At 32.9% G+C, this 23,979-nt stretch overlaps 2 protein-coding genes across 3 annotated transcripts in view; both read left to right on the top strand.

The window, feature by feature from the left end:
• Window positions 1–53: 53 nt before the first annotated feature.
• LOC124425858 (polycomb protein Sfmbt-like) lies at window positions 54–5,766 on the top strand. The gene is made up of 10 exons (XM_046966841.1): window positions 54–381; window positions 926–1,194; window positions 1,279–1,525; window positions 1,602–1,801; window positions 1,859–2,050; window positions 2,179–2,443; window positions 2,590–3,326; window positions 3,403–3,658; window positions 3,795–4,144; window positions 4,225–5,766. The coding sequence occupies exons 1-10, from the start codon at window positions 360–362 to the stop codon at window positions 4,552–4,554; spliced, it is 2,868 nt and encodes a 955-aa protein (XP_046822797.1). The 5' UTR covers window positions 54–359; the 3' UTR covers window positions 4,555–5,766.
• Window positions 5,767–8,054: 2,288 nt separating this feature from the next.
• LOC124425859 (probable serine/threonine-protein kinase yakA) overlaps window positions 8,055–23,979 on the top strand; it is a 60,673-nt gene continuing 44,748 nt past the window's right edge. Inside the window, exons 1-2 of one of the 2 annotated variants that reach the window (XM_046966843.1) lie at window positions 8,055–9,899; window positions 18,882–19,221. In XM_046966843.1, coding sequence (XP_046822799.1) covers window positions 9,814–9,899; window positions 18,882–19,221 — 426 coding nt within the window. In that variant the 5' untranslated portion in view covers window positions 8,055–9,813. Of the gene's footprint in view, window positions 9,900–18,878; window positions 19,222–23,979 lie in introns of both variants that reach the window. The other variant, XM_046966842.1, reaches the window with a different exon arrangement.

Below are 23,979 nucleotides of genomic sequence, written 5' to 3'. Positions count from 1 at the left end.
ATAAATACATATATATATATTTTATGACCCGTTGTATAAAATAGTGAAAAAATTTGAAAATGATTGTGAATTTATTTCAAACGTATCGTCTAGTTTTGTTTTCCTAAAGATTGTCAGCACTGAAAAGTGAGATGAGATCAGTAGTGTTAAAGCGAATGCCTACCGCCTAATGTTTTGCCCTATTGTTCACGATGTCTTGGAAAATGAATAGGTATTAAGCGACTCTAAATAGGCTAGCTGTGTTTTTTATGAATGGTGTATTATACATCAATCGAGATGGAACAGATACTATGTAAGAAACATAAAGGACGGTAATACCGGTTAAAAGCATTGACAGATTTAACGAAGAACGCTTTGTCATGGACATGCAAGCTCCGAATGGTTCGTATGTGTTTTCGAAATATATTAAGTACCTTCGACCATCATAATTAGCAATTTTATAATGATTATACCTATACGGATATTGATAAGGGTCAAAGATTTTAATTTTAAAAGCAATAAACTGTAAATTAAGGTTAAATAATATTTCTCGTACTTATATCGACATATTAAAACATGTTTTGTATTTTCATTTTATTTGAATTCGTTCAAATTCACTTTATTAAACATGTATGATTGTATTGATATTCGATCTATTCTATAATAAGAATAATTATATATTAAATATATAATCTATTTGTTAGTGAGTGAAGAAAATAAATTATAATGCTTAGGTCTCTCTCTCTCTCTTTCTCTCTCTCTCTCTCTCTCTCTCTCTCTCTCTCTCTCTCTCTCTCTCTTATAAATTTGGTTTCTACACTAGATTTAATATTAAACATATTGTTTAAAATGTTTAATATTGTAGAGAAAATATATCACTAATTTAATTATAAATAATGTTAAAATCATTATTTGAATATAAGAATGGATGTTTGCATGAATTTAGTTTATGCTTCCATCCCTGGAATGCCAGAATTAGGGATGGTATGGATGGGGGACATGATGGTACATGGAGAACCTACACATGAGCTTATGTTAGACCCTCGTCAAAGTGAAAGTCCATTTTTTTCTCATGGCTCGCATGCATATGAGGATCTTAGAAATCATCAAATTGCTCCTACAGCAATGGTACGATATTTAGCACCACAATATCCTAATGAATGCTCAGAACCTGATGAAGCTATGGAAACTATGGATACACAAGAGATGCAACAAGTGAGTCATATCTCTTCTAATAAAAATACTTATAATATTATGCCAATTATTTAATTGTTATGTAACTCTAAATCTATTTATTAGGAATATGACTCACAATCAGAAAGACAAGAAATGAGTGAATATTTAACATTAGAAGATTATATGGCTGATGAAGATAGGGAACAGGTAGTAAGTAATGTAGCAACTCAAACTACTCATGATGGTTCACCGTTGCTACGAAATCGTAAAATAAAGCCTATAAAACATCCTGGTCTTATTCTAAAAACACCGATTGCTTATCAACCACATACTGATTTAAACTTCATTCCTATTCGTAAAGATGGTATAGGTAAGAATTGTAAAGCAGTATAGTTTATGTCTATTTATGTTTTCAATACATTGAACAATTTTTTTCTTTTATCCAGCTGTATGTGAAAAATGTGGTGCTATAGGAGTAAAACATGCATTCTATACAAAAGAACGAAGATTTTGTAGCAGAGCATGTGCACGTTCTTCAGAACATACTGCTTCCACTGCTGATTCAACATATAGCCCATCATATCCAGTAGAACCAACAACGGCTATGAATGCAAAGTCTCCTACTAATACAAAATCTTCAAAAGATGTAAGTTTAATAGAGCTAGGAAAAAATAAAATTTATTCAATGAACAATTTTTTTTAGGTGATAAAAAAAGAAACTGAGTTGAACGATTCTATCAAAGAAGAAGAAGAGAAAGTTATAGCAGAACCTGTAATGCCAGAAGATTTACCAGTACGAAGGAAAAGAACAGCAGAAATGGCTGGCTCTTATGACTGGACACCACATTTGGTTGAACCTGGATTTTGTGCTGCACCAGTATCTTGTTTTAAACATGTAAATCTTTTATGAAATTATTTTTTTAAATTTTATTAAATATACATATGTAAATCTTTAAGATTTAAATATGTAAATCTTAAGATAATGATCTACAAGTAATATGTCATAAAATTTTATTGATACAGGCACCTATATCTGAAATATGGGATAACATAACAGTGGGTATGAAAGTTGAAGTTGAAAATACTGACTGTGACGAAGTATGTGAAGCTTTTCCAGACTCTTTTTGGGTTGCGACTGTATTACGTATATCGGGATATAGAGCTCTGTTAAGGTATGAGGGATTTGGCCATAATGCAGATAAAGATTTTTGGGTATCACTTTGTTCTAACGACATTCATCCTGTTGGTTGGTGTGCTACAATTGGAAAACCACTTATACCACCAAACAGTAAATACCATATGATTATTTGTATTATATATTTATGCTTACCTGTGGAAATTTATATTATAAGAAAATTAGATTATCATAAAATAAAACATAGTCGCATCTGTATTAGAAATATTATACAATATCATTTTATATTTTTTTCACAGCAATTGCTAACAAGTACAAAGACTGGAAGGACTTTTTAAGGAGACGATTAACCGGTGCAAGGACATTAACAACTAATTTCTATAATAAAGTTAATGACAGTATGAAATCTCGCTTCAGATGCGGACTTCATTTAGAAGTGGTAGATAAAAACAGAATTTCTCAAGTTAAAGTAGCTACAATACAGAAGATTGTTGGTAAGCGATTGCACGTGAGATATTATGATTCACCGCCTGAAGATAATGGTTTCTGGTGTCATGAAGACTCTCCTCTTATACATCCTGTTGGTTGGGCAAAGAGAATAGGACAATCGTTGGATGCATATCCTGATTATCTAGAACGTGTTTCAAAAGTAAAATTGTGCGAAGATGATGCTACAGATGGTCTTTTTCATGTGCCAAAGAATCATCATCTACACCTTGGATATACTTTTAGAGAAGGAATGAAAATGGAAGCTATTGATCCACTTAATCTTTCTGCTATCTGTGCGGCCACAGTTATGCAAGTTCTAAAAGAAGATTATATTATGATTCGTATTGATAGTTATGACGAAGATGCAAGTGGTGCTGATTGGTTTTGCTATCATTCATGTTCTCCCTGTATCTTTCCAATTGGGTTTTGTTCTCAGCATGGCCTACCACTTACACCACCAAAAGGTTATGATTCAACAACGTTTACATGGGATGCATATTTGATAGAAACAAACACAATACCAGCACCTGTACAGTTATTTAACAGGGTGACTATAATAACATAAACTGAAGTTTAAATGGAATTAAAATATTTGAAAAAATAACATCAACATTGTATTATAGGAAATACCCCAGCATGGATTCATTGAAGGTATGAGGCTTGAAGCTGCTGATTTGATGGACCCTAGATTAGTATGTGTTGCTACTATTACCAGAGTGATCGGTCGGTTGTTGAGGGTACATTTTGATGGTTGGGAGGATGAATATGATCAATGGTTAGATTGTCAGAGTCCAGATATTTATCCAGTTGGTTGGTGTGACCTTGTAGATCATAAATTAGAGGGGCCCCGTGTACTCACTAAAAACACTAGTCCTACTGGTACTTATTTATGTACTAATATATATTTAATACTAATTTATATATATTTTAATGTATCTAAATATTTACATATAATAATTATAAATATTTATAATTATTTTTTCTCTATTTATACACAAGTGTTATTTACTTTTAGTAAAATCACCAAGAGGCCTTAAACGTAAAGCTAAGAGAAAACTAAAAAAAGGAAGCAAGGTATCTTGCGCAAAAAATATACTACCTCGTCACAGTGAACGCATTAGTATGGCACGTGAACGTGAACGAGAATTAGAACCGGCACAAGGCACAAAAATCGAACGAGAACGTGATCTTGAGAGTTTACCGGAACAAGGAAGTAGAGAGCCAGAACCGGCAGAAGAACCTGCTGGTCCTGATCAAACTTTACCTAGTCCAACAAGTGGGCAAGGTCAGGCATTAAGTGATACACAAAGTGACGTGCAAAGTCCACCACCACCCAAAGAGAGAACTGCAACATCATATATTAATGTAATTTTTATTTTCGATTATAACGTTCGCTGGTATAAAAAACAATATTAAAAAAATGATTTAAAAATTTTTCATTTTAGGTAACTTCAGCAAATACAAAATATATTCCAAGGTTAGCAGATGTTGTTCCAAAGGGTTCAGATTGTGGTGATTTGGTGCCATCTGAATGGAATGTTTTTGATGTTGCTCAATTTCTCCGTGTCAATGATTGTGCAACATACTGTGACAATTTTAGCAAACGCAAAATTGATGGAAAGACTTTGCTAAATCTTACAAAGGACCAAATAATAAACCTAACGGGTTTCAAAGTTGGACCTTCTTTAAAAATTTTTGATCTTATTCAGCAATTAAAAATCAAAGTAAATCCAGCTCAGGAAAGATTGAAACTAGGACTGAAAAAATTATTATAACATACCTAGTATATAGCTGATATTATGAATAAGTTCCAACTGAAATAGATTAAACATGGATTTACAGGTAAGGCATATGGATACGTTTGACGTCGTATGTTATATTTGAGTTGCATTCTGTTTAATAGCCTCTTTTATTTTAATATATATTCTTAATAAAAAATATCCTGTCAATAATTTGTCTCAGCAAGTAATGAAATATCTTTCTTTTTTATATTCTATAAAATATTCTATAAAATAAAACAGGACAGAATTTTATTTGATATAAAATTGTGAAATAATTAGAATATCTTGTGTAGCAAACAATTTGAAATCAAAATTATGTACAGAATAATACAAAATACTTCATATAACCTTGATATGTAGATAAGATTTTATATATGCATTTTGAATTTGTTTGTATTTATAAATATGTGATTTTATTTTACATAACAGGTTTTCATTCTAGTGAGTTCTTTTCCCTGTATTGCCATAATTTGTAAATCCATGAGTCAGTTAAATCGATTGAATACAAATGCACCAGCCATCTATCGGTAAAGTCACAAAGAAATGTTTTTCATTGAAATAGAATTAGAAATGAAATGTAAGAAATATACAAATTCTGTATTACAGATTACAAGTAGACAAAATAAGTCAAATAAGATAAAATAATGTAATATGATAAAGTACAAAATAGTATTTGTTTGTCGATGATATAATTTCATAAATAATTATGACTATCAAAGTATCATTGATATCTGAATTATTCAGTATAGTTTAATGACCTTCATTGATTTGTGCCAGATTACAATTTCTATTGATGTATTTGTATATAGCTAATGGAATGGTAAGTTATCGACTTTTCTGCTTGTAAATATTATTTTTAGAACAATACAATATTAATACATTTGTGACAAATAAAAAAAATTTAGATGGTGTTAATTGCACAGAACAATTATTACCATTGGTTGATGCATTTGTATGAACGTACATTAAGATACGCAATATTCACGCGCAACTTACTCGTCAATACAGTAAATCAAAGAAAATAGATAAAATATAAGAATAATTCAGCTTTGACTCATAAAATACTATTTTAGTACCACAGAGTAACACAGGTTACTCTTATTATTTATTCACTGTTCTTGGAATCATTGTAGCAATTAACTCGAACTTGTACCTTATACCCGGCATTTAAAAAAATTTTGTTGATAAATACACACGTAAATAATCCATTGATTGTACAACCTTCTCATGAACGAGTAATCTCTAAGTTACAGTTTAAAAATGTTTTTTTAACATGTAAACTGGATATAGCAAAACATATTAAATTTTACATTTGGGTTAGTATTGAAATTGTTTGAATATATTACGAAATACAGTATGATGTTCAGAATAGAAAAAAATTTATCACAATGTTCATACTAAAATATAAATGATATATTCATTTTCTTTTATATTTTGCAGATTTTTAAAATTTATGAAATGTATTCTGAAAGAATAGATAAGGAAATGTTAGCAAAAAATATATAGGATTGTTACAATCTGATCCTTTTTTCATAATAGGGGATAAATGTTTTTTGATTAATTAAATAACAAGTTTACACAAAATGAAATAGAAAAAGCAAAAACAACTACAATATTTATTCTATTTTCATTATTTAACAATGCGACTACAAGTACAAAACGCCATCATAGCCATAAAATTTGGATTACAACAATTTAACTGGTTTGAAACCAAAGTTAGGATAAAGAAAATCAGTCGCGAGACTCAGATATAGGGTTTTAAAAATATGAAAAAAAGATTTTAAAAGATATGCTTTTTGACAGCTGCCAAAGTTCTCAAAAATTTTTATTCAAGAATAGTATGACAAACACATAAAATCTATGACAACCCAAATATTTGAGTATCATTTAATGTATACTACAACACCTGCATAGTATTACTGCAATCATTAAATAGACATTACTAACAGGATACAAAAGAAACATGAGTAAAAGGATATATGGTGCGGGGAAATATAAGTCATTGATCATAAAAATAAATTATACATAGATTATAAATGCAGCCTGTGATATTTGCTGCGATAAAAAGTAGAAATTCTGTTGTTTGCTCTTAACAAAGACATAATCTATTTCCATATATGCCATCTGCATATATTACCTGGGTTTATTTTAAAATTAGTAGATGAAAATTAAAATATGCATTGTAAATTATCTATTCATATTTTAATGCCTCAATCTAAATTTGCGGTTTGCTTTGCATATGTTAAACTTATATTAAGTAGCATGCGTAAAAAGAAAAATAGATTATTTAAAACAAGCTAGAAGCACAGAAACTGTATTCAATATTGTAACCCATAGGCAATTGTATCAGCTACTTATCATCTATTAAGTGTAATATATTTCTTTTTACTTATAATTCAAGCTATGGGAAATAAATATGAATACAGTTCACAAATTTGAATGATAATCGTATTTGAATGATAAAAGTATTTATCAGTATGATAGATTTGAAGCGAATCTTCATTTACACTATTTTCTTTTTTTCTATAAGCTTATTAATACATATATTTCTTTTTTATAAAAGTAAGTAAGAATTGATTAAGGATTAATGTTTTACACATATTGTAAAGAAACATGCAAATAATGATGGAAGTACATTGTTTACATAAAATAGTGTAAGGGTTGTTCCATTCGCGTTAAGTACCATTCCATATAAATCATAGTAAAGAATTATAAACTTTTAAGTGCATCGTATTTATAATAACAAAAAAAGAAAAAAAATAAGAAAAAATATTTCATTTTATTTCACATAATAAAAGATAATAAAAAACGAATATTGAGAAACGATGGTAACATAGTGCATTCGAACTACGTACATTTCCTTCTATCTTCGTCATATTAAAAATAAAATGGTTAACATTAAATGAGTATAAAGCTCACAAAGTTTCAAGTAAATATCGAATTATCTAAAAACAAATTTGAAATTTTTGCACGCAGATTCTACGAAGCCCGCGCAAGATTTTTTTATCGCTCGATCTTTATGACCGAAGGAAAAGTACGTCGAATCTCGAAGTTTATAGATCGAATGAAAAGTGCGCGAATCTTATATATTTTTATTATAGGACATCGTGAAAGACGCGTGGTAAAGCTTGGCAAAACGCATGCCCTGCATATATCAATATGTGCGCTTGAGTACGCGCGTACTTGGGAGCTCTCATCGTTGATGATTCTCACGTTACGTGGCGCTGCTCTCTTTTCTCTCGTATAATCGTGACGAGAGAAGATAATGAAGGAAGCGCTGATAGGGAGTGGAGAAGGGAGAGGAGTAGCACCTAACGAGCAGCACTATTCTAGCTCTCTCTCTCTCTCTCTCTCTCTCTCTCTCTCTCGCTATAGAATTCTATGTGTATGCGCGCGGGCGTATACGCGACGGCGCGGCACAAGGATTGCCGCGAGGTGGGGGTACTGGCGTATTCTATGGGCGGAGCCTCCGCCAGCTGGCAGATGTTTCCCGCGCGGCCGTATCATTCCTTTAGCGTAAAGCTGCGCGATGTGAAAATAGTTCCTGTCGGACGATCGAAGTATCTGAGTTAAGGACGGTGATAGGAAAGGAAAGAAAACTTGAACACGGGATGTATGGCGCTAAGCTTTAGTCGTATGTGTCAGAAAGAGAGAGAGAGAGAGAAAGAGAGAGAGAGAGATAGGAACAGAGAGGGAGAGAGAGAAAGAGAAAGAGAAGGAAAGAAAATAAGAATAGGAGGGACGAGTCAGCTTCGGATTGGTCCGAAGTAAGGGTCCTCGATATCAGGGTAGCGCGAAGCGCGCGAATCGCCCCGAGCGCGGGCCATCGAACTTCTTGAGAGAGAAGGGAGTCTGTACATGTATGTATACGTGTGTACGAGAGAAAAAGAGATAGAGATAGAAAGAGAGAGATAGACTAGATTTTCGAAGGGTGACGTAATCGTCCCGTCGAGTCTCACGCACGCTCGTCAATGCGTCGCCTCGTCGCTTTGAGTTGGTGCGGCTTTCGTACGGGAAGGTGTGCCGTTTTCGATACACAATTTCGTGTCCTTGACATATCGCGAGGCCAAGTGTAAAAGAGTTTTCTTCGTGCGGTCGCAGCATGTTTCTGGCGGTGTGCTTTGGTAAAACGGTACTACGCGGTGCGACATGTCGGAATGAGAGAGCAAAGCATTACGTACATTCGACGGTGCGTTCACGGTGAGCAAACTGTGTATCGTTAACTACGATAGCGTGTTATTACCGGTGTGTTACTTTTTCGATATATTTGTGGGTGTTAGAAAAAAATTTCCAAAATTATTTTACGTCTTTAATGAGCGTCGATTGAAATAATCATACATCGTGAATTAAATTCGATAAAAGACGTTAATCGAAGGCGAATAGAAACGAGGTGTGGCAAGAAGAAAGAAAGAAAGAAAGAAAGAAAGAAAGAAAGAAAAGAAAAGTCAAGACACAGTGCGGTAGGATAGAACAGGAGTGATAAAAAAGTGAAACAGTTTGAAGGAGGGAGAAAGTACAATAGTCGAGAAAGCCGGCGAGAAGACATCCGAGATAGAGGGCGCTCAACGGGCCCGGCGTCTACGGACGGCCCTGAAACCGGCGGCGGCGGAGTGATTCGCGACGCGTCGTGGGGGCCCTCAGCTGTTTCCCGCCAAAGATCGCCATTACAAAACGCGTTCGGCCGTTGTGTGTGAGAGGATCGCGCGCGCCGTAGTGACTGGTTCAATGGTGGAATATCTCAGTGCATTGCCACTACAGTCGTGACGAGCCCGCTCGTTTTATCATCGACGTCTCAATTTCGTCCTCATTGTGTCGGTTTGAGTTCGTCGAGAAATCTTGTAAAATAAGGTGAGAGAAATAGAGAGAGAGAGAGAGAGAGAGAGAGCGAGAGAGAAAGGGGGTAAAGAAAGAGACAAAAAAAGACAGAAAGAGAGAGAGAGAGTTCTCGTCTGTCGCGTGTCACGCGTAGACATAAGCACGTAACAATTCGCCGTCGTGTCAAGGAGAGCGTGCGCGCGCGCGCGCGTTCTCTCTTTCCGGGCCGTAGTGGAGTGTGTCGTCGTGCGAGAGGTGGAAGAAGAAGAAGAAGAAGAAAAGGAGGAGGAGGAGGAGGAAGAGGAGGCGGCGGCGGCGGTAGCGGTGGAGGAGGAGGAGGAGGCGGAAGCGACGTTTTCTCGCGTCTACCGCGACAACGGCGGCTGCTGCTGGGAGCTGGTGGAGTCGCGGGCCGGGATTCTCGGTGCGCTGCAAGATATGTCAGTGTTCACTGCCGACGATCGGATTTTGCTCGAGGAAATCGTCGAGGCGAGCACCGAGGAACACGAGGCTGAACTCTGCGGGTTAGTAAAAATATTATTTTATTCAAGTTATTACATCGATCTCATCTTTCGGTCCTAATCGATGCCACAATAATCGATCGCACATTCTAAGAGAATGAGAGAATCAAGATGAAAAGAGAGAAAAGGAAAACGCGCCAACGTGTGCGTTCCTTCTCTCTCTTTCCTCCCCTCTCTCTTTCTCTCTACCCCTCTATAGTTACACGTCCCAGCCCTTTCCATCGGCTGTTCTTCCTCACCGAACCTCTTTGCCAATGCGTCTTTCCCCTTCTTTCTCCATCTCTTCTCCCACTACCATACTACTGGTTCTCTCTTTCTACCTTTGGGTATCATATAATGCGTGACGCGTCTCTATCGCGAGAAGTCCCTGTAGTAGTTTTTCTCTCTCTCTCTCTCTCTTTCTCTCTCTATCTTTCTCTTCCTTTTTCCCCTTTCCATTCTTACTCGTTCTTCCGTTTCGTGGACGACAAGAAGGTATCTTCGGGCGACGCTTATCGGCTCTGTTCGGTTCTCCTCGCGAGTTCGACAAGGAAAGAGATTACCTTCTCTCTAGCAAAGCCAACAGTTTACCATCCTCTTCGATGACCAGCTGTTAGAAGCCGGCCGGCCGGCCGGCGTTTTAACCTGCGTCGTTCCTTTTCGTTCCTCTCGCGCTTGCGACCTATTAGCGTTCTCTTTTCATCCCCTCTTCTCTTTCTCTTTCTCTCTTGCTCTCGCTCGCTCTTTGAACCCCTCCTCTCCTCCTTTTCCTTCTTCGTCCTCTTCCTTACTTTTCTCCTTCCCCTCCTCTTTTTCTCTCTCTCCCCCTTCCATTATCGTTCCCTTGCCGCGTCTTTCTTCGCTTTTGTTCTCTCTCTCACCCCTCTGTCTCTCTCTCTCTCTCTCCCTGTCTCTCTCTCTCTCTCTCTTTCTCTCTCTTCCCTTGCTTTTTTTATTCGTCCCGTCCTTTATGTTTTGCAAATCTCGAGTGAACGAGCGCGCTCGCGTACGCTCGCGAGAAAGCGTCGTGAATTTGTACGCCGGCCATGGGTTCACGCCCAAACAAGTATGGCGCGGACAGTCGACGGTCGATTGTTTTTCTTCTCTCTTTCTTTCTTTCTCTCTTTCTCTCTCTCTCTCTCTCTTCATTTTTTTCTCTTTCTCTTTTTCTTTTCTTTTCTTTTCCTTTCTTTTTTCTTTCTTTTTTCTTTCTTTTATTATCTTTTCTTTTACGAGACACTTCATGAATTATTACGTTCGCTAATATACACACGACTCCGTAAACGCTTGCTCTCTGCCGATTAGTTTGGATTTTTTCTTTTTTTCTTCTTTCTTTCTTTCTTTCTTTCTTTCTTTCTTTCTATCTCATTGAAACTATATTTAACATCTTTTTCGAGTATTTTTATTTTAACATTTGTTTTTTACTTCTCAATCGTTTTCATTTTTTTTCTCTCTCTCTGTCTTTTTTTTTTTTTTGTTTGTTTCTATCTCGAGTCCGCTCTTACATCATTGCTAACTTCTCTTCTTTGCGCGCAGACTTTTTCTTTTTCGAAAAGTTATTTTTTAACCGTTTGAAAATAGCTTCCATTGGAAAAGGTTATTTTATTTTATTTTATTTTTTTTTATTTTTTTTTTTTTATTTTATTTTATTTTATTCTACCTTTATTTCTCGAAGTAAAATGGTCGAAGTTAGAAAAATCTCTTTTATGATCTTACAATATGATTATGATACGTCCTATATATTTAGAAAAGAAAAAAGATTCCGAAGTTTATTTTTATTTTTCATTTGTTAAGTAACTCAAAATAATACGGACAGATTCGAGAAAACTTTTTGACGATAGAGTAACACTATTCACTATGACGTGTTTTCCAAAAGAGTATTTTTTATTCCTTGGTAAAATTATTTACGATATTCTACGAAAGTTAATTAAATTGCGAAGGACGATTAAATGTTAAAAAATACCAACTTTCTAACGAACTTTCTATTTAAATTATGTCAAGGACGTTTTTGTTGATATTAATACACGTTGATAAGAATACGCGTAAGACAATAAGGTTGAAAAAGCGCGCGCATGTACACACACGCACACACACACGCGAATCTTTTTTCCCACAACTGCGCTCAATAATGCATTTTTAAAATTTGATATTTGTAAAATGCTTAGTTCATAATTTTCTTCTTCTTCTTTTTTTCCTTTTTTTCCCCTCTTTATTTTCGTTTATCGTTTCATCGCAATTAGTTACTATTATTTTAGTGGTTTTTTAAAAAAATATTCGTCGTATCTCGTATAGCACATTAATTTCTACGTATCTACATACCAAACAATTATAATTGTTACATCCAGAAAATGTTATTCAATGTTATAAGATATTTTTCAAATATTTCTTTAAGATGTTGCTCTTGCAGTTTCATAATACACATATACACACACACATACACACACAAATATACACATACACGCGGACGGGCGCATGATTGGAGATTTTTCCTTGTAAGAGACGATTCAAGTTAATGATAAGAGCTAACATAAGAGAAAAACAGTGGTTAAGAGGAAAGAGGAGGAGAAGAGTAAGAGAGAAAAAGACAGATTGATGTGGGGAAGACGGGAATAAAGAAGGTGAACGATAACAGAGGAAAGAAAAAGCGCGCGAGTTCTTTATCGTATCAAAGAAGAGGAAGAAGAAGTAGAAGTGTAATAATAGTAGTAGTAGTAGTAATAATAATAGTAGTAGTAGTAATAATAATAGTAGTAGTAGTAGTAGTAGTAGTAGTAGTAGTAGTAGTGATACCGAGTGGCCAACGGACAGACAGAACGATAGACAGAGATCGGCCGTTATACCACGGCCGTGTTACGTAAAAGCCGCGTTTGTTACACAATAATCGACTCTTCTATAAATAACTCGAAGCACACCGTGCTTCAGCTCGATTCCTTGTTTACATATGTTTGACATCGTCGCGACGCGACGCGACGCGATGCGATGCGATGCTCATAGTCAACTCAATTGGCGGCCTAACATAAAGTGTACCTTTTAGGAGATGAATCATAAATGATCGCGTAACGTTGATGATGATGATGATGATGATGATGATAATGATAATGATGATGATGATGACAACGACGACGACGACGACGACGACGACGACGACGACGACGACGACGACGACGACAACGATGATGAGAAAAATACGAGAGAAGACGAATAGAGTTCTTGGAAATATTATTTGTTTGTCTTCCTTTTTGTTTCTTCTTACATATCACACTTGGTTTCTTTTTCTTCTAATCTTTCATATTGATCTAATCTCACGATGGAAACGAAAGAGAAAAATATAGAAAATTACTTCTTTCTTTTTGAGTTTTGACGTGTTAAATGGATTTTATTTAAAAAAACAAAATAAGAATTTTTTCTTCTTATTATTTTGTTATTTTTCTTATTCGAAAAAAAAAGAGCGTTTTCTGCCAATGGAATTTTTTTGACGTGCCGCCCTCCTCCCTCTCTCCCCCGTCTATCTGAAAGTTATTAGATGAAAAACGTCATGAAAAGATTCGCAGATACTTTTCGAGCGAACGTATAACATAATTTAAACTTTATTTTTCTTTCTCCCCCATCCCTCCTCCACCTTCCTAGAAACCACAGAGTACTTACCTTAAACATGTCGAAGCGACAACGAATTCTCGTGTGTCATGTGGAATCATAAAAGTTTCGTCCCTTTCGTCCTGCCGCACTTTATAGTTTTCCCTCATTTTCCGAAGCAAAAGATAAAATAGAGTTGTAAATAAAGTCTGTAGAAAAGTTGGAAACATGGTGTATGACAATATCGAATATCGCACGTCATAAAAGTAGAATCATTTTATTTCCAAGAAAGATTTTTTGACAAATATTATAACGTCATGTTTATTTTTGTTATTAACAATATAGTAGATATATGGGTATTATGCGTAATTAATAATATCGATGCACGCAACGTACCTCTTACTTAAAAAAATTGTCATTTATTTATTGGAATTACATTATTAAAAGCAGCAACAGTGAATTATATCTATATTTTTGTAATTGTTATATGAATAAATATAAAAATGCATAATAATAATAATAATAATAATAATAATAATAATAATAATAATAATAATAATAATAATAATATAAAATTTTATTTTTATTTTAAAAGTAAAAAGAAGAAAAAAAAAGAATAAAAGAAAAAAGATTTTATCATTGCCAAGTAAAATTTATGAAAACTCTTACATATTCAACTAGTATATATGAATATGTTAAAATCGATCGTCTCGGTATTTTCTTATCGGATAGGTATAGGTGTACGACCTCTTTGTGGTTTGTACACGGAAAGAATCGCGATGCGTTTGGATGTCACGTCGTTGTATCGCATTCATTTTGCACTTTTCCGGCCTCGTCTAGGAATGGGCTTAACACCTGTCGCAACTGTATAATATGTCGCTATCTTATTACGGTATTCTTGTAAAGTATTAAAAATGTTAACGTTGGGATAGTTACTTTGAACTTCTCCAAAGGTTCATACTATGCAAATTCGATCGCTTTTAAGAATAATCTTTTCGATTAAAAATGTTACCAGTTGAACAAACATGTTACGAGTATTACTAATAATAACTAGAGTTATTTCAAAGATATTGAATATTAATAAATTCTTCATAGTCATTTGAGTGGCGCAAAAAATGGATTATTTTATTTGTTGTTTCATGTCTAAAAAAAAACAAAAAAAGTCACGTTTCGTGCATAGGTGTATATTCATTTATATTTATGCACCTATAACATTTTCTTTTTCTTTTTTTGCCTTTTTCCTTTGTTTTTGATAAATTGAAAGATAAACAATGGTTAGTATAATAAATTGCAAAAGACAAAAAGAGAGAGGGGGAGGAGGGGCTTGTGATAAACAAATGAAATAAATTAAAAATTAACCGGTTGATTTGTTACCGCCCCGTCCAAGAAACAAATAAATTAAAAAAATTGTATCATGGAGAAATTATTTATCGCATCTCTGGAAGAGGATTCGTGAAAGATACGAATGCATAATCTCGAACGGACCGGCGATGAGTTCCGGCGGGCCTCCGCTAGCAGACAACAATGGTTTCTCTGTTGACCTCTCACGCTCCATATACTGTCGTGCAACTCGAAGCCGCGTTACACGTGCGTCGTGGCTCGTAAGGAGAAGGAAAAAAGGAAGGAGAAAGAGGATGAAGAGGGTGCGGCAGGATTAACGCCTTCTATTTCGCGTAAAGACTTCCTTTCTCTCTTTCTTTTTGCTACGTAATGTTACGCGTGGGTGAAGTTAACGCCCTCCCTCCCTCCCTGCCGTCTCTACTATTTTATTATAAAACAAATAACGTTCGAGCGTAAGTTATAATCCATGAAACGGATTTAATTTTTTGCAATAAATTGTAATAATAGAATTTGATTAGGAAGAAAAAAAAGATAAAATCATTTTTGTCGTTTTAAAATATACTTATATATTATGCGAATGTAAAGGTAAAAAATTATTTTATAAATAGAAGAAATACAAAAGAGAAAGAAAAAGAAAGACGTATAGCGTAGACGGACTCAACGTGGCGCCCATCGGATTGTGACTTACGTCACACTGCTAAATATATGCCCGGTCGTTCCCAATCTCATCCCCATTCTTGAACTGCGTTCCATCCCGTATAAGATAGCATGATCCCATGACTGAACAGTCTATGCGTCTTTTTAGCCTACGTATTTTCTTTTTTTCTTCTCTCTGTTCTTTTATTTTCTGTTCTGTTCCTTTCTTTGCTTTTCTTTTCTTTTTCTTTTCTTTTCGTAGTTCTTTCTTATTTTTTTTTCTTCATTTTTTTCTCCCCCTTTTCACGTGTCTTTTGTTATCCCTTCATCCCTATCTTATAGCAATCAGGATCATTGTGCGGTTTTAATACCTGTATCTATTGAATTTAGGGATCGAATGAATAGGTATACATATATAAAATTATTATGAATTTAATGGTTAAGATCAAAGATGGTTAACAAGGGTAGTTTTATTATATGATCATTGCACGTAATAAAAGATATGTTTATGCGAAATGAATAGCATTAATCCAATTCAAAAATCATCCCGATCTATACAAGCGCATCTTCTCTGTTCTTATTTTCTGTTTGTTATCGTTATAAACTATCAATCTTTATCAATCGGTTGTGATACGACTAGATAGAGTAATCGTAAGTATACGAATAAGGTTCTTTTTTTGAGTGGACGTAAAAGGAAGGGGATGGGGGGGATTGTTATCTCAATTGATTTTTTATAAACGTTTGAATATTCCAGTTTTTTTTTTTTTATCGTGTACAAGTATCGAACTTGTATCAAGATCGATGGCATACAATCATAATGACTCTTTATCATTTATTGCATGTTGAAAAAAAAAACCTAAAGCAAAACGTTATATGATTATTAGTATAGTTTTATGACGATTAAATTTTATATTTTTTTATTATCGATACTTATTTATTTAATTTCAATCAATCAAATTAATATAATATCTTCGATCATTTAGAAATGTAATAATCTTGTGGCTTTAACGATTTATGAACGAATATTTCAGAACACTTAATATTTCGTTTAAGAAAGGCTTATGGACGCGAAAGGTTGTATAAATTTAGCTCTTTAAAAATTTTTAAATTCGTTTTATTCCTGTCTACTACTTGTGTTTAAGTGTATTAGAAATTCCAGAAGCATATCAAGCATCTGGCTTTTCATTTCCCCCATTTAAAAGATCGTGATATTTCAATCTGAAATGATTAGAGTGATCTATATGCGTTAGTTATAAATTCATGTTAAAAAACGGAGTTACGGAAAAAGAAATAAGACAAGGAAAAAAGAAAAAAGAAAAAAGAAAAGAAAAGAAAAGAAAAAAAAAGATAGAAAAGAAAAAGCAGACGTATTAGTCTCTTAGTAAATCTAAGAAGGCGATTGACTTCGCACAGAATAAATCATGATTGGTGGCAGAAAACGAGAGAAAGAAAGAAAGAAGAACGAAGGCGGCATGCGCGTACACGTCGTCGATCAAGGAAAAAGAGCGCGAGCAACGATCTAACTTTATAGATCCTCTCTCGTCAAGGCAAATACACAGAGAGAAAGAGAAAGAGAGAGAGAAAAATAGAGAGAGACAGACTGACATCCTACCTACTCTCTGTGTTCTTCGAGTCAGCGGAACGTCCTTTCCGTTCGCGTTTTCTAGCTTCTGTCTCTCTATCTCTCTCACTCGCGCGCAGCTGATCGCGACGGTTGGAGATAGCGACGCTCGGGCACCGGTAACAACCAGCTGAGTGGCGCCAGCCATCAGCTGTTGGTGACTCACGCGAGCCGAGTGTGCGAGAAAGATAGCAAAACAGCGTATATCGTCAGCAACGATCCACGATTTACCACTACGAAGCACATTTCTCTCTTTCTCTTTCTCTTTCTATCTTTTTCTCTCTTTTTATTTTTCTCTTTCTGTATGTATATCGTGTATTTCATACGTGTCTCCTCTACGTCCGAATGATTACATGCGTGTGCATATATATGTATATATGTATGTATATATATATGTATGCATATATATGACACACACACACACACACACACACACACACATATATATATATATATGTATGTATGTATGTATGTATGTATGTATGTATATTAATAGCAAATAGAAGGTTACCTTTACACATTTAACCGAGTTTCACTTTTTAGATACGGCTGCCACGCGAATGTAACCTATTACATACATATGTATCTTATCAATTCATGGTATTTTTAACCCACGAAGAAAGATACGTATCGTCCTTGTATTAGTGCGATTTTCGAAGTATGGTTTTTTTTTTTTCTTTTTTTTTTTATTAGTATGATTATTTAATTCGTAAATGCATCCGAATTAAAATGTTAAAAATAATATCTTAATTTTGGACATTTTGTTGAAAATGATAAGTTCTTATTTTGATTGTTTATTTGTTTGTTTGTTTTTTTGTTCTTTTTTATTTTTTTCTATTTTTTCCTCTTTTTTTTTATTTTTTATTTTTTATTTTTTTTTTGTTTTTCCCTTAAGCATTTTTATTCTCCTTGGAATGTCTCGTTACCCATTAATGGCTCGTACCAATGCCTGTGTTGTTTCTCAATAAGCTTTTCTACGAACGTAAACACTCCCCTTGTCTGTGTCGTACGTTGATTGACATCTAATGCCGTATTTGAGCGACGCTGTCTCGTTTATTGAATAAAATCCTATCGTTTCTTTGTACTCTACTTTTTATATACGTTATGTACCTATCATTGAAGAAGACACGCTCGAGACGTATTCCATCTTTTATTATTAAATTATTATTGTTCTGTGCTTTTATAAAGAATGCATCTAAATAGTGTTATTTACAAATCGTTTCTTATTTTATTTTATTATTTTTTTGTTATTTTATTTACTTATTTATTTTTTTTTTTTTTTTTTAATGACACTACATAACTTCTTTTCCAATATAGATATTCCTGAGTTTTCGTTTTGAGTATGATTTCTGTTCGATGTCATCACCAAGACGGATGTGTCTACGCGTTATGTCAATTTTCTTAAAAGCTTCTAGAAGAAAAAAGAAAGCCGCTTTCCCTTATTTTTCACACTTTCTCTGATGGTTCGTTCTGACGCGGCGACTATATTTGGCAACTAAAAAGAAAACCTCGTAGTAATCATAATACGAAGCAATGAATAATAAACATTATATAAATTTTCCTCTTATCTTTCTTCTTTTTTTTTCCTTCTTCTCCCTACCCGCCTTTTTTTATATGTATACATACATATTTGTGACGTAAAATGAATGATTTTTCATGTCTTTTTTTTTTCTTTTTTTTTATTTCTTTTTTTTTTACGAAATCGAAAAACGTGAAAACTTTAATTTTACATTATTATTATTATTATTATTATTATTATTATTATTATTATTATTGTACTTTTTTTTCGTCATTTAGTACGTAATACTTTATTCTCGTATATTTTGTTACAGTAGTATCGAGAAAGTGGAGGAGAGCTCGGTGACGAGCGTGGCGGCCGTTGAGGCCGCGGATACTCAACAACAACAACAACAACAACAACAACAACAACAATCAAAGAGTAACACAGTAACAGCTCGTCGTGTAGGTGGCCAAAACGTTGCTTCTGGTAATACCGGTGCTGGCGGTGGTAATAACGTTGGACGTGTCACACCGCGTAGCCACATGGAGCAGGAAAAGCGGATGCGGCGAGAAATCGCCAACAGCAACGAGCGACGTCGTATGCAGAGTATCAACGCCGGTTTCCAATCTCTTAGGACGTTGCTACCACATCATGAGGGCGAGAAACTTTCCAAGGTAAGTTAATGAAATTGTTTTTGATTCGATTTTGCGAATCTTTTCGATTTTAACGATTCATCTTCCTCAATCCGAATTTAACACGTTTGTGCCGAATCTATTATCATTAAAAAGATTATTAAAATTGTTTGGATTTTTTTTTGTTTATATTTTTTTTATTTTTCATTTTTTTTTTTTTTTATAATACAAAGTTGAAAGAAACTTTTTAAATCGTCAAATAGATGTATTATGAAATTCTTCATTTTCTTATATTATTTATCAAATGTGATAAATATATTTTTCCATGAGTTATTATCTCCTTCTTAATCATTAAATAAAGGATGATGAATTTTTTTTTTTTTTTTTTTTTTTTAGCCGGCACCAATGTGTTATATTGCGTTTTCAAACTTTTCTTTATGACTCTGTCATGTTCGATGATACTTTTTCTCGCATCGCTTATTGGATCTTGCAGTGGGCCTAACATAGAAATCATTTGCGTCGATTAATTCTTATGAAATGGTAATAATAAGAGACCAATCAGATATCATGTCATTGATCATATTTGAATTCTCTCTCTCTCTCTTTTTTTTTTTCTTTTTTTTATCCGACATAAAAGAAGTTACCCGATTGACATATTTACAGGGACAATATGTTGAATTTACCCTGTAGTCGCGATCCTATTTAATAATACTTCCTCCAATATGTTATCTGTGCTGGAGGAAGGATCGATTTAGTTTGATTACCATCAAACGAGTTCCTTTCCTCTGTTTTTTTTTCTTTTCTTTCCTTTCCTTTATTTTTTCTTTTCTTTTTTTTCTTTTTTTTCTTTTTTTTTTCATTTACATTTTCTCTCCTTCTTTCATCACATGTCTCGTCATATATCTCGAACTGTCTATGTACATAACTCATCATGCCGTTAAAGCACTTTGTTTCGAGAGGAAGATATTGCATGAGAAGCAAGATCTCGAATAGCCTTCCACCGATCAATGGTGTTCCATTTTGACGAAATATTATACATATACTTTCACGCACGTGATACATCCATTACACGAATCATTTATAAATATAAAACATATTTATATATAATATGTTTAAGTTGTATACGTTAAAATACGAAGGAAGGATTGAAATAGTTTGAAGGATAAAAGAACGAATTGTTTTCGTATTTAACACTTTATAATTTTATAATTTTCATATTTAACTCGTATAATTTTTAAGTTATATACAATCGTATGTGTGTGTGTGAGAGTGTGTGTGTATTTATATTTTTTAACGTTTTATTCTATTTTTTTGTCACAAAAATATTACAGATTAATATACCTAAAGTTATTACTTATAACTAACTATAAGTTATAATTATTGTATTATAATTATATTAATATTATAAAAGATTATTTATAAGTTACATTTTATATTATTTTTGTATAGATAGATTGAAAAAATTGTTTTATAGAGAGTTAACGAAAAACAATGCAACAGATTTCTTATTTATATTTATATGTGCATACATATTTATTACTAATACTTGAATTTTTAATTTATTTTAATTCATATTTCTACTGTGTCATTTTTTTTGTTCATTTTTTTCTTCGATTTCTCTCTCTCTCTCTCTTTCCCTTTATTTATATGTGTTAACAAAAAATCTTTTTAATCTAATATCTGCCATTTTATATCTTTTGCTTTAATTCGTCGATAATAGATTTATTCTGTTGCTTTTGATTATTTTTGTTATATTTTATCGCCATTAAATATTATTCCAGATCTTTTTTTTTTCTATCTTACTTTCAACCTGCACCTACTCTAAACTTTGTCCCTTTCTTTCTTCGATTATTCTGTCTAACCTTTATCCTTTCTAACTTAAATTCGAAATTACGTTCTCACATATTTAACGCTATACATACGTTGCATTATCGAAGACGCTACCTAAGCGATTTCTTTTAAAATGATACAAAAATCGAAAGAACTGAATTTCTTTAACATATAATAAATATTTTATCGTCAAAAAATATTTTGCTATGTAATGGTAAATGGGAGATAAAATCATAGAATAAAATAGAGATAATGTTACGTTATGTTAAATTCATAATACATTATTCATCATAGAGACAATACAATTCTTGAATATCTATACAGTCACAGTTATTCGTTAAATATCTATGCAAGTTAAAGTTAAGGTTACATTTAAGGTTGAACGTGGTTAGAAATAAATAAAAAAAAAAGAAGTATGCGACGATATTATTATATACATATGGATATTCCTCGTAAAACAGTGATATTTCGTTCCGTAGAAATGTCGCTTTATATAAATTGTGTTTTGTGAATATTCGGATTTAATGGAGGGAAAAAAAAGAGAAAAAACACGATATTAGCTTCCAAATTTGTTTTTTTTTTTATATTGCTTCATTTTTTCTTTTGTTTTCTTTTAAAGTTATATAAATAACATTGACGTGACAAACAGGAATACATTTTTGTCTAAAATTCAAGTAGTTAAAAGAAAAAAAAGAAAAAAAAAAGAGAAGAGGAAAAAAACCACATATGTATTTCAAAAAAATATATAAAATGATAAAGAGATAAAAATCTAAAAATTTCTAGCCAACATTATATCGAAACCTAGCATTGTTTAAATATAATTTTATATGAGGATTTACGTATAGCTATATATACACACGTAGATATTGTTATTACAATTTTTATTATTTTGTTATATAATTATTTCATTTCTTTTTTATTGGCAAAATTTCATTTTGTTAATTCTTTTTTGGAATAATTTATTTCTTATTATTTTTTATTTTTTTATTTTCTTTGTTTGTTTGTTTCTTTCTTTTTTTCTTTCTTTCTTTCTTTCTTTTGGCGTCTCCCTTTTCTATCTACGCGTATATATACGTGGAGGAGAGACCTTTGACGGGAGCTCCGATTTCCGAGGGAGCGAAACGAAACGGCCGCGGCGGTTGTTTCTCGAAGCGAGCTCGGGAGAGAAGAGTAGGAGGAAGAGAAGAGCGCGTCGCGTCTCGAGCGCCTCGACCCATTTTCCTTCGGCTCTTGCCAGACAGAAATAAAAGAAAAGTGCACCTTTCTTGTCTCACGACTACTACTTCTTCGTAGCTTTGAGCATTGCCGAGATCCACGTGTAACGGTGACAATCTACGCTTGTATCGTACCTGCGTATACACAGAGACATATTTTCTGTGTGTGTGTATATATACATTGCCATCGAAAACATTTCGAAGAGAAACATAAATCTAAAGAAAAGTAAAAAAAAAAAAAAAAAAAAAAAAAAAAAAAAAAAAGAGGAATTTGAATAGAAAGTCGATCATTAGTAATCGATTAAAAAATTAAAATCATTATTTTCAATCATCGATCATCCGATTATTGATACTTTTTAGATTATATTATTAATCAATTTTTTTTTCCTTCTTATTTTCAAATCATACATGTCTTATTTCCATTTTAAGGGTAATTTGTTCTCGATAATTATGATTATTATTAGTAGGTATGGTATAATTATATGCATATTTAAATTAATTAAAATATATGTTTGATGTGAACATTCATACGCGTAATTATATCTGTATGTTAAGCGCTTACAGTTAATGGATGATCATTGGATCGACTAATTTATTATTTAATTAATATTTAACTTCTAATGAGTTCTAAAACTGTCCGACCAGGATTATTATGAAATTTAATGATTGTTTTGAAAATATCACCAGGACAGATCAATTTTGTTTTCGATGGGTTCTTATGATATAATATATTTTTATTTATTTTTTTATTTTTTTTTTTATTTTAAGTCAATACTTTCCGAGAAAATGCATTTCGAATTTCAGGTTGAAAAAAAGAAAACTTTTATTTTATTAAATATTCAAAATGTGTATCGTCGAAATCCATGCATTAAAAAAATCATTGCTCATCAGTTTACATCACACATTTTGCAGTACATAATGCATTTCTTGATGAATGCATGCGTGTGAATTGGTATTATAACAAAATTATCTATATTCTTTTTATTGAATATTATAATTTAACTGGAAAGCTATACTTTGACTTATTTGAAAGCTAAATTTATCTATTAATTTGATTTGCTTTTTTTTCTTTTTTTTTTTTTTTTAATCTATGTGGATATTTATAATACAGAGTATATGCTATTTAACCGGCTTCTTTAAAAGAACTTTAGCAGAGTATAGTTGAAGAATGTCGTCAGATTACATTAAGCTTACTATAAAATATTCAATGTAAGTCCGAGCAAAGATTTTATTATTGCATGGAGAGATTGGCAATAGATATTTTGAATATTTAATAAAATAATAGTTGTTTCAATTTGAAACTTCAAAATGCATTTCTTTCGGCGACCATTGATTCTAAATTACAAAAAAAAAAAAAAAAAAAAGAAAATAAGAAAAAATCTAAAAATGGCATCATTTTAAATTTATTCTAACAAAATATATTCCATTAAATTTATTTTAATTAATTAGAAATCTTGATTGATATAAATTAATTATCGTTACATGATAAATTCGATGAAATCAATTTATTAAAAATAAATTAAAAGTTTTGATAGAAAATAAAGATTGCAAAGGATTTATTTGATCAAGTAAAAAAAATTTCGAATTTTGCTGGGCGGGAAAGCTTTCTTTTTCCTTGGCCCTCTCACGACCTCGTTCCGTACCTTTTCTCCTCCTCGTGCGCGTGTTTCGAGATGCAAGGACGGCGGGAATCCAAACGACAACTCGTGCTTTGTTCGCTCTTACAGCTTCTCTCGTGCTAGTTGGCTTCAAATAT

This window comes from Vespa crabro, chromosome 8, assembly GCF_910589235.1.
Source record: "Vespa crabro chromosome 8, iyVesCrab1.2, whole genome shotgun sequence".
Taxonomy (NCBI): Eukaryota; Metazoa; Arthropoda; class Insecta; order Hymenoptera; family Vespidae; genus Vespa; species Vespa crabro.
Note: the sequence above shows the minus strand (reverse complement) of the source record. Positions and strands in the feature narration are given on the sequence as shown.

Coding starts and splice junctions, on each gene's coding strand:
- LOC124425858 (XM_046966841.1), top strand. CDS start 360: ATGGACATGCAAGCTCCGAATG. Junction 2,444..2,589: donor ACCACTTATACCACCAAACA/GTAAATACCATA, acceptor TTTTTTTCACAG/CAATTGCTAACAAGTACAAA. Junction 3,659..3,794: donor TAAAAACACTAGTCCTACTG/GTACTTATTTAT, acceptor ATTTACTTTTAG/TAAAATCACCAAGAGGCCTT.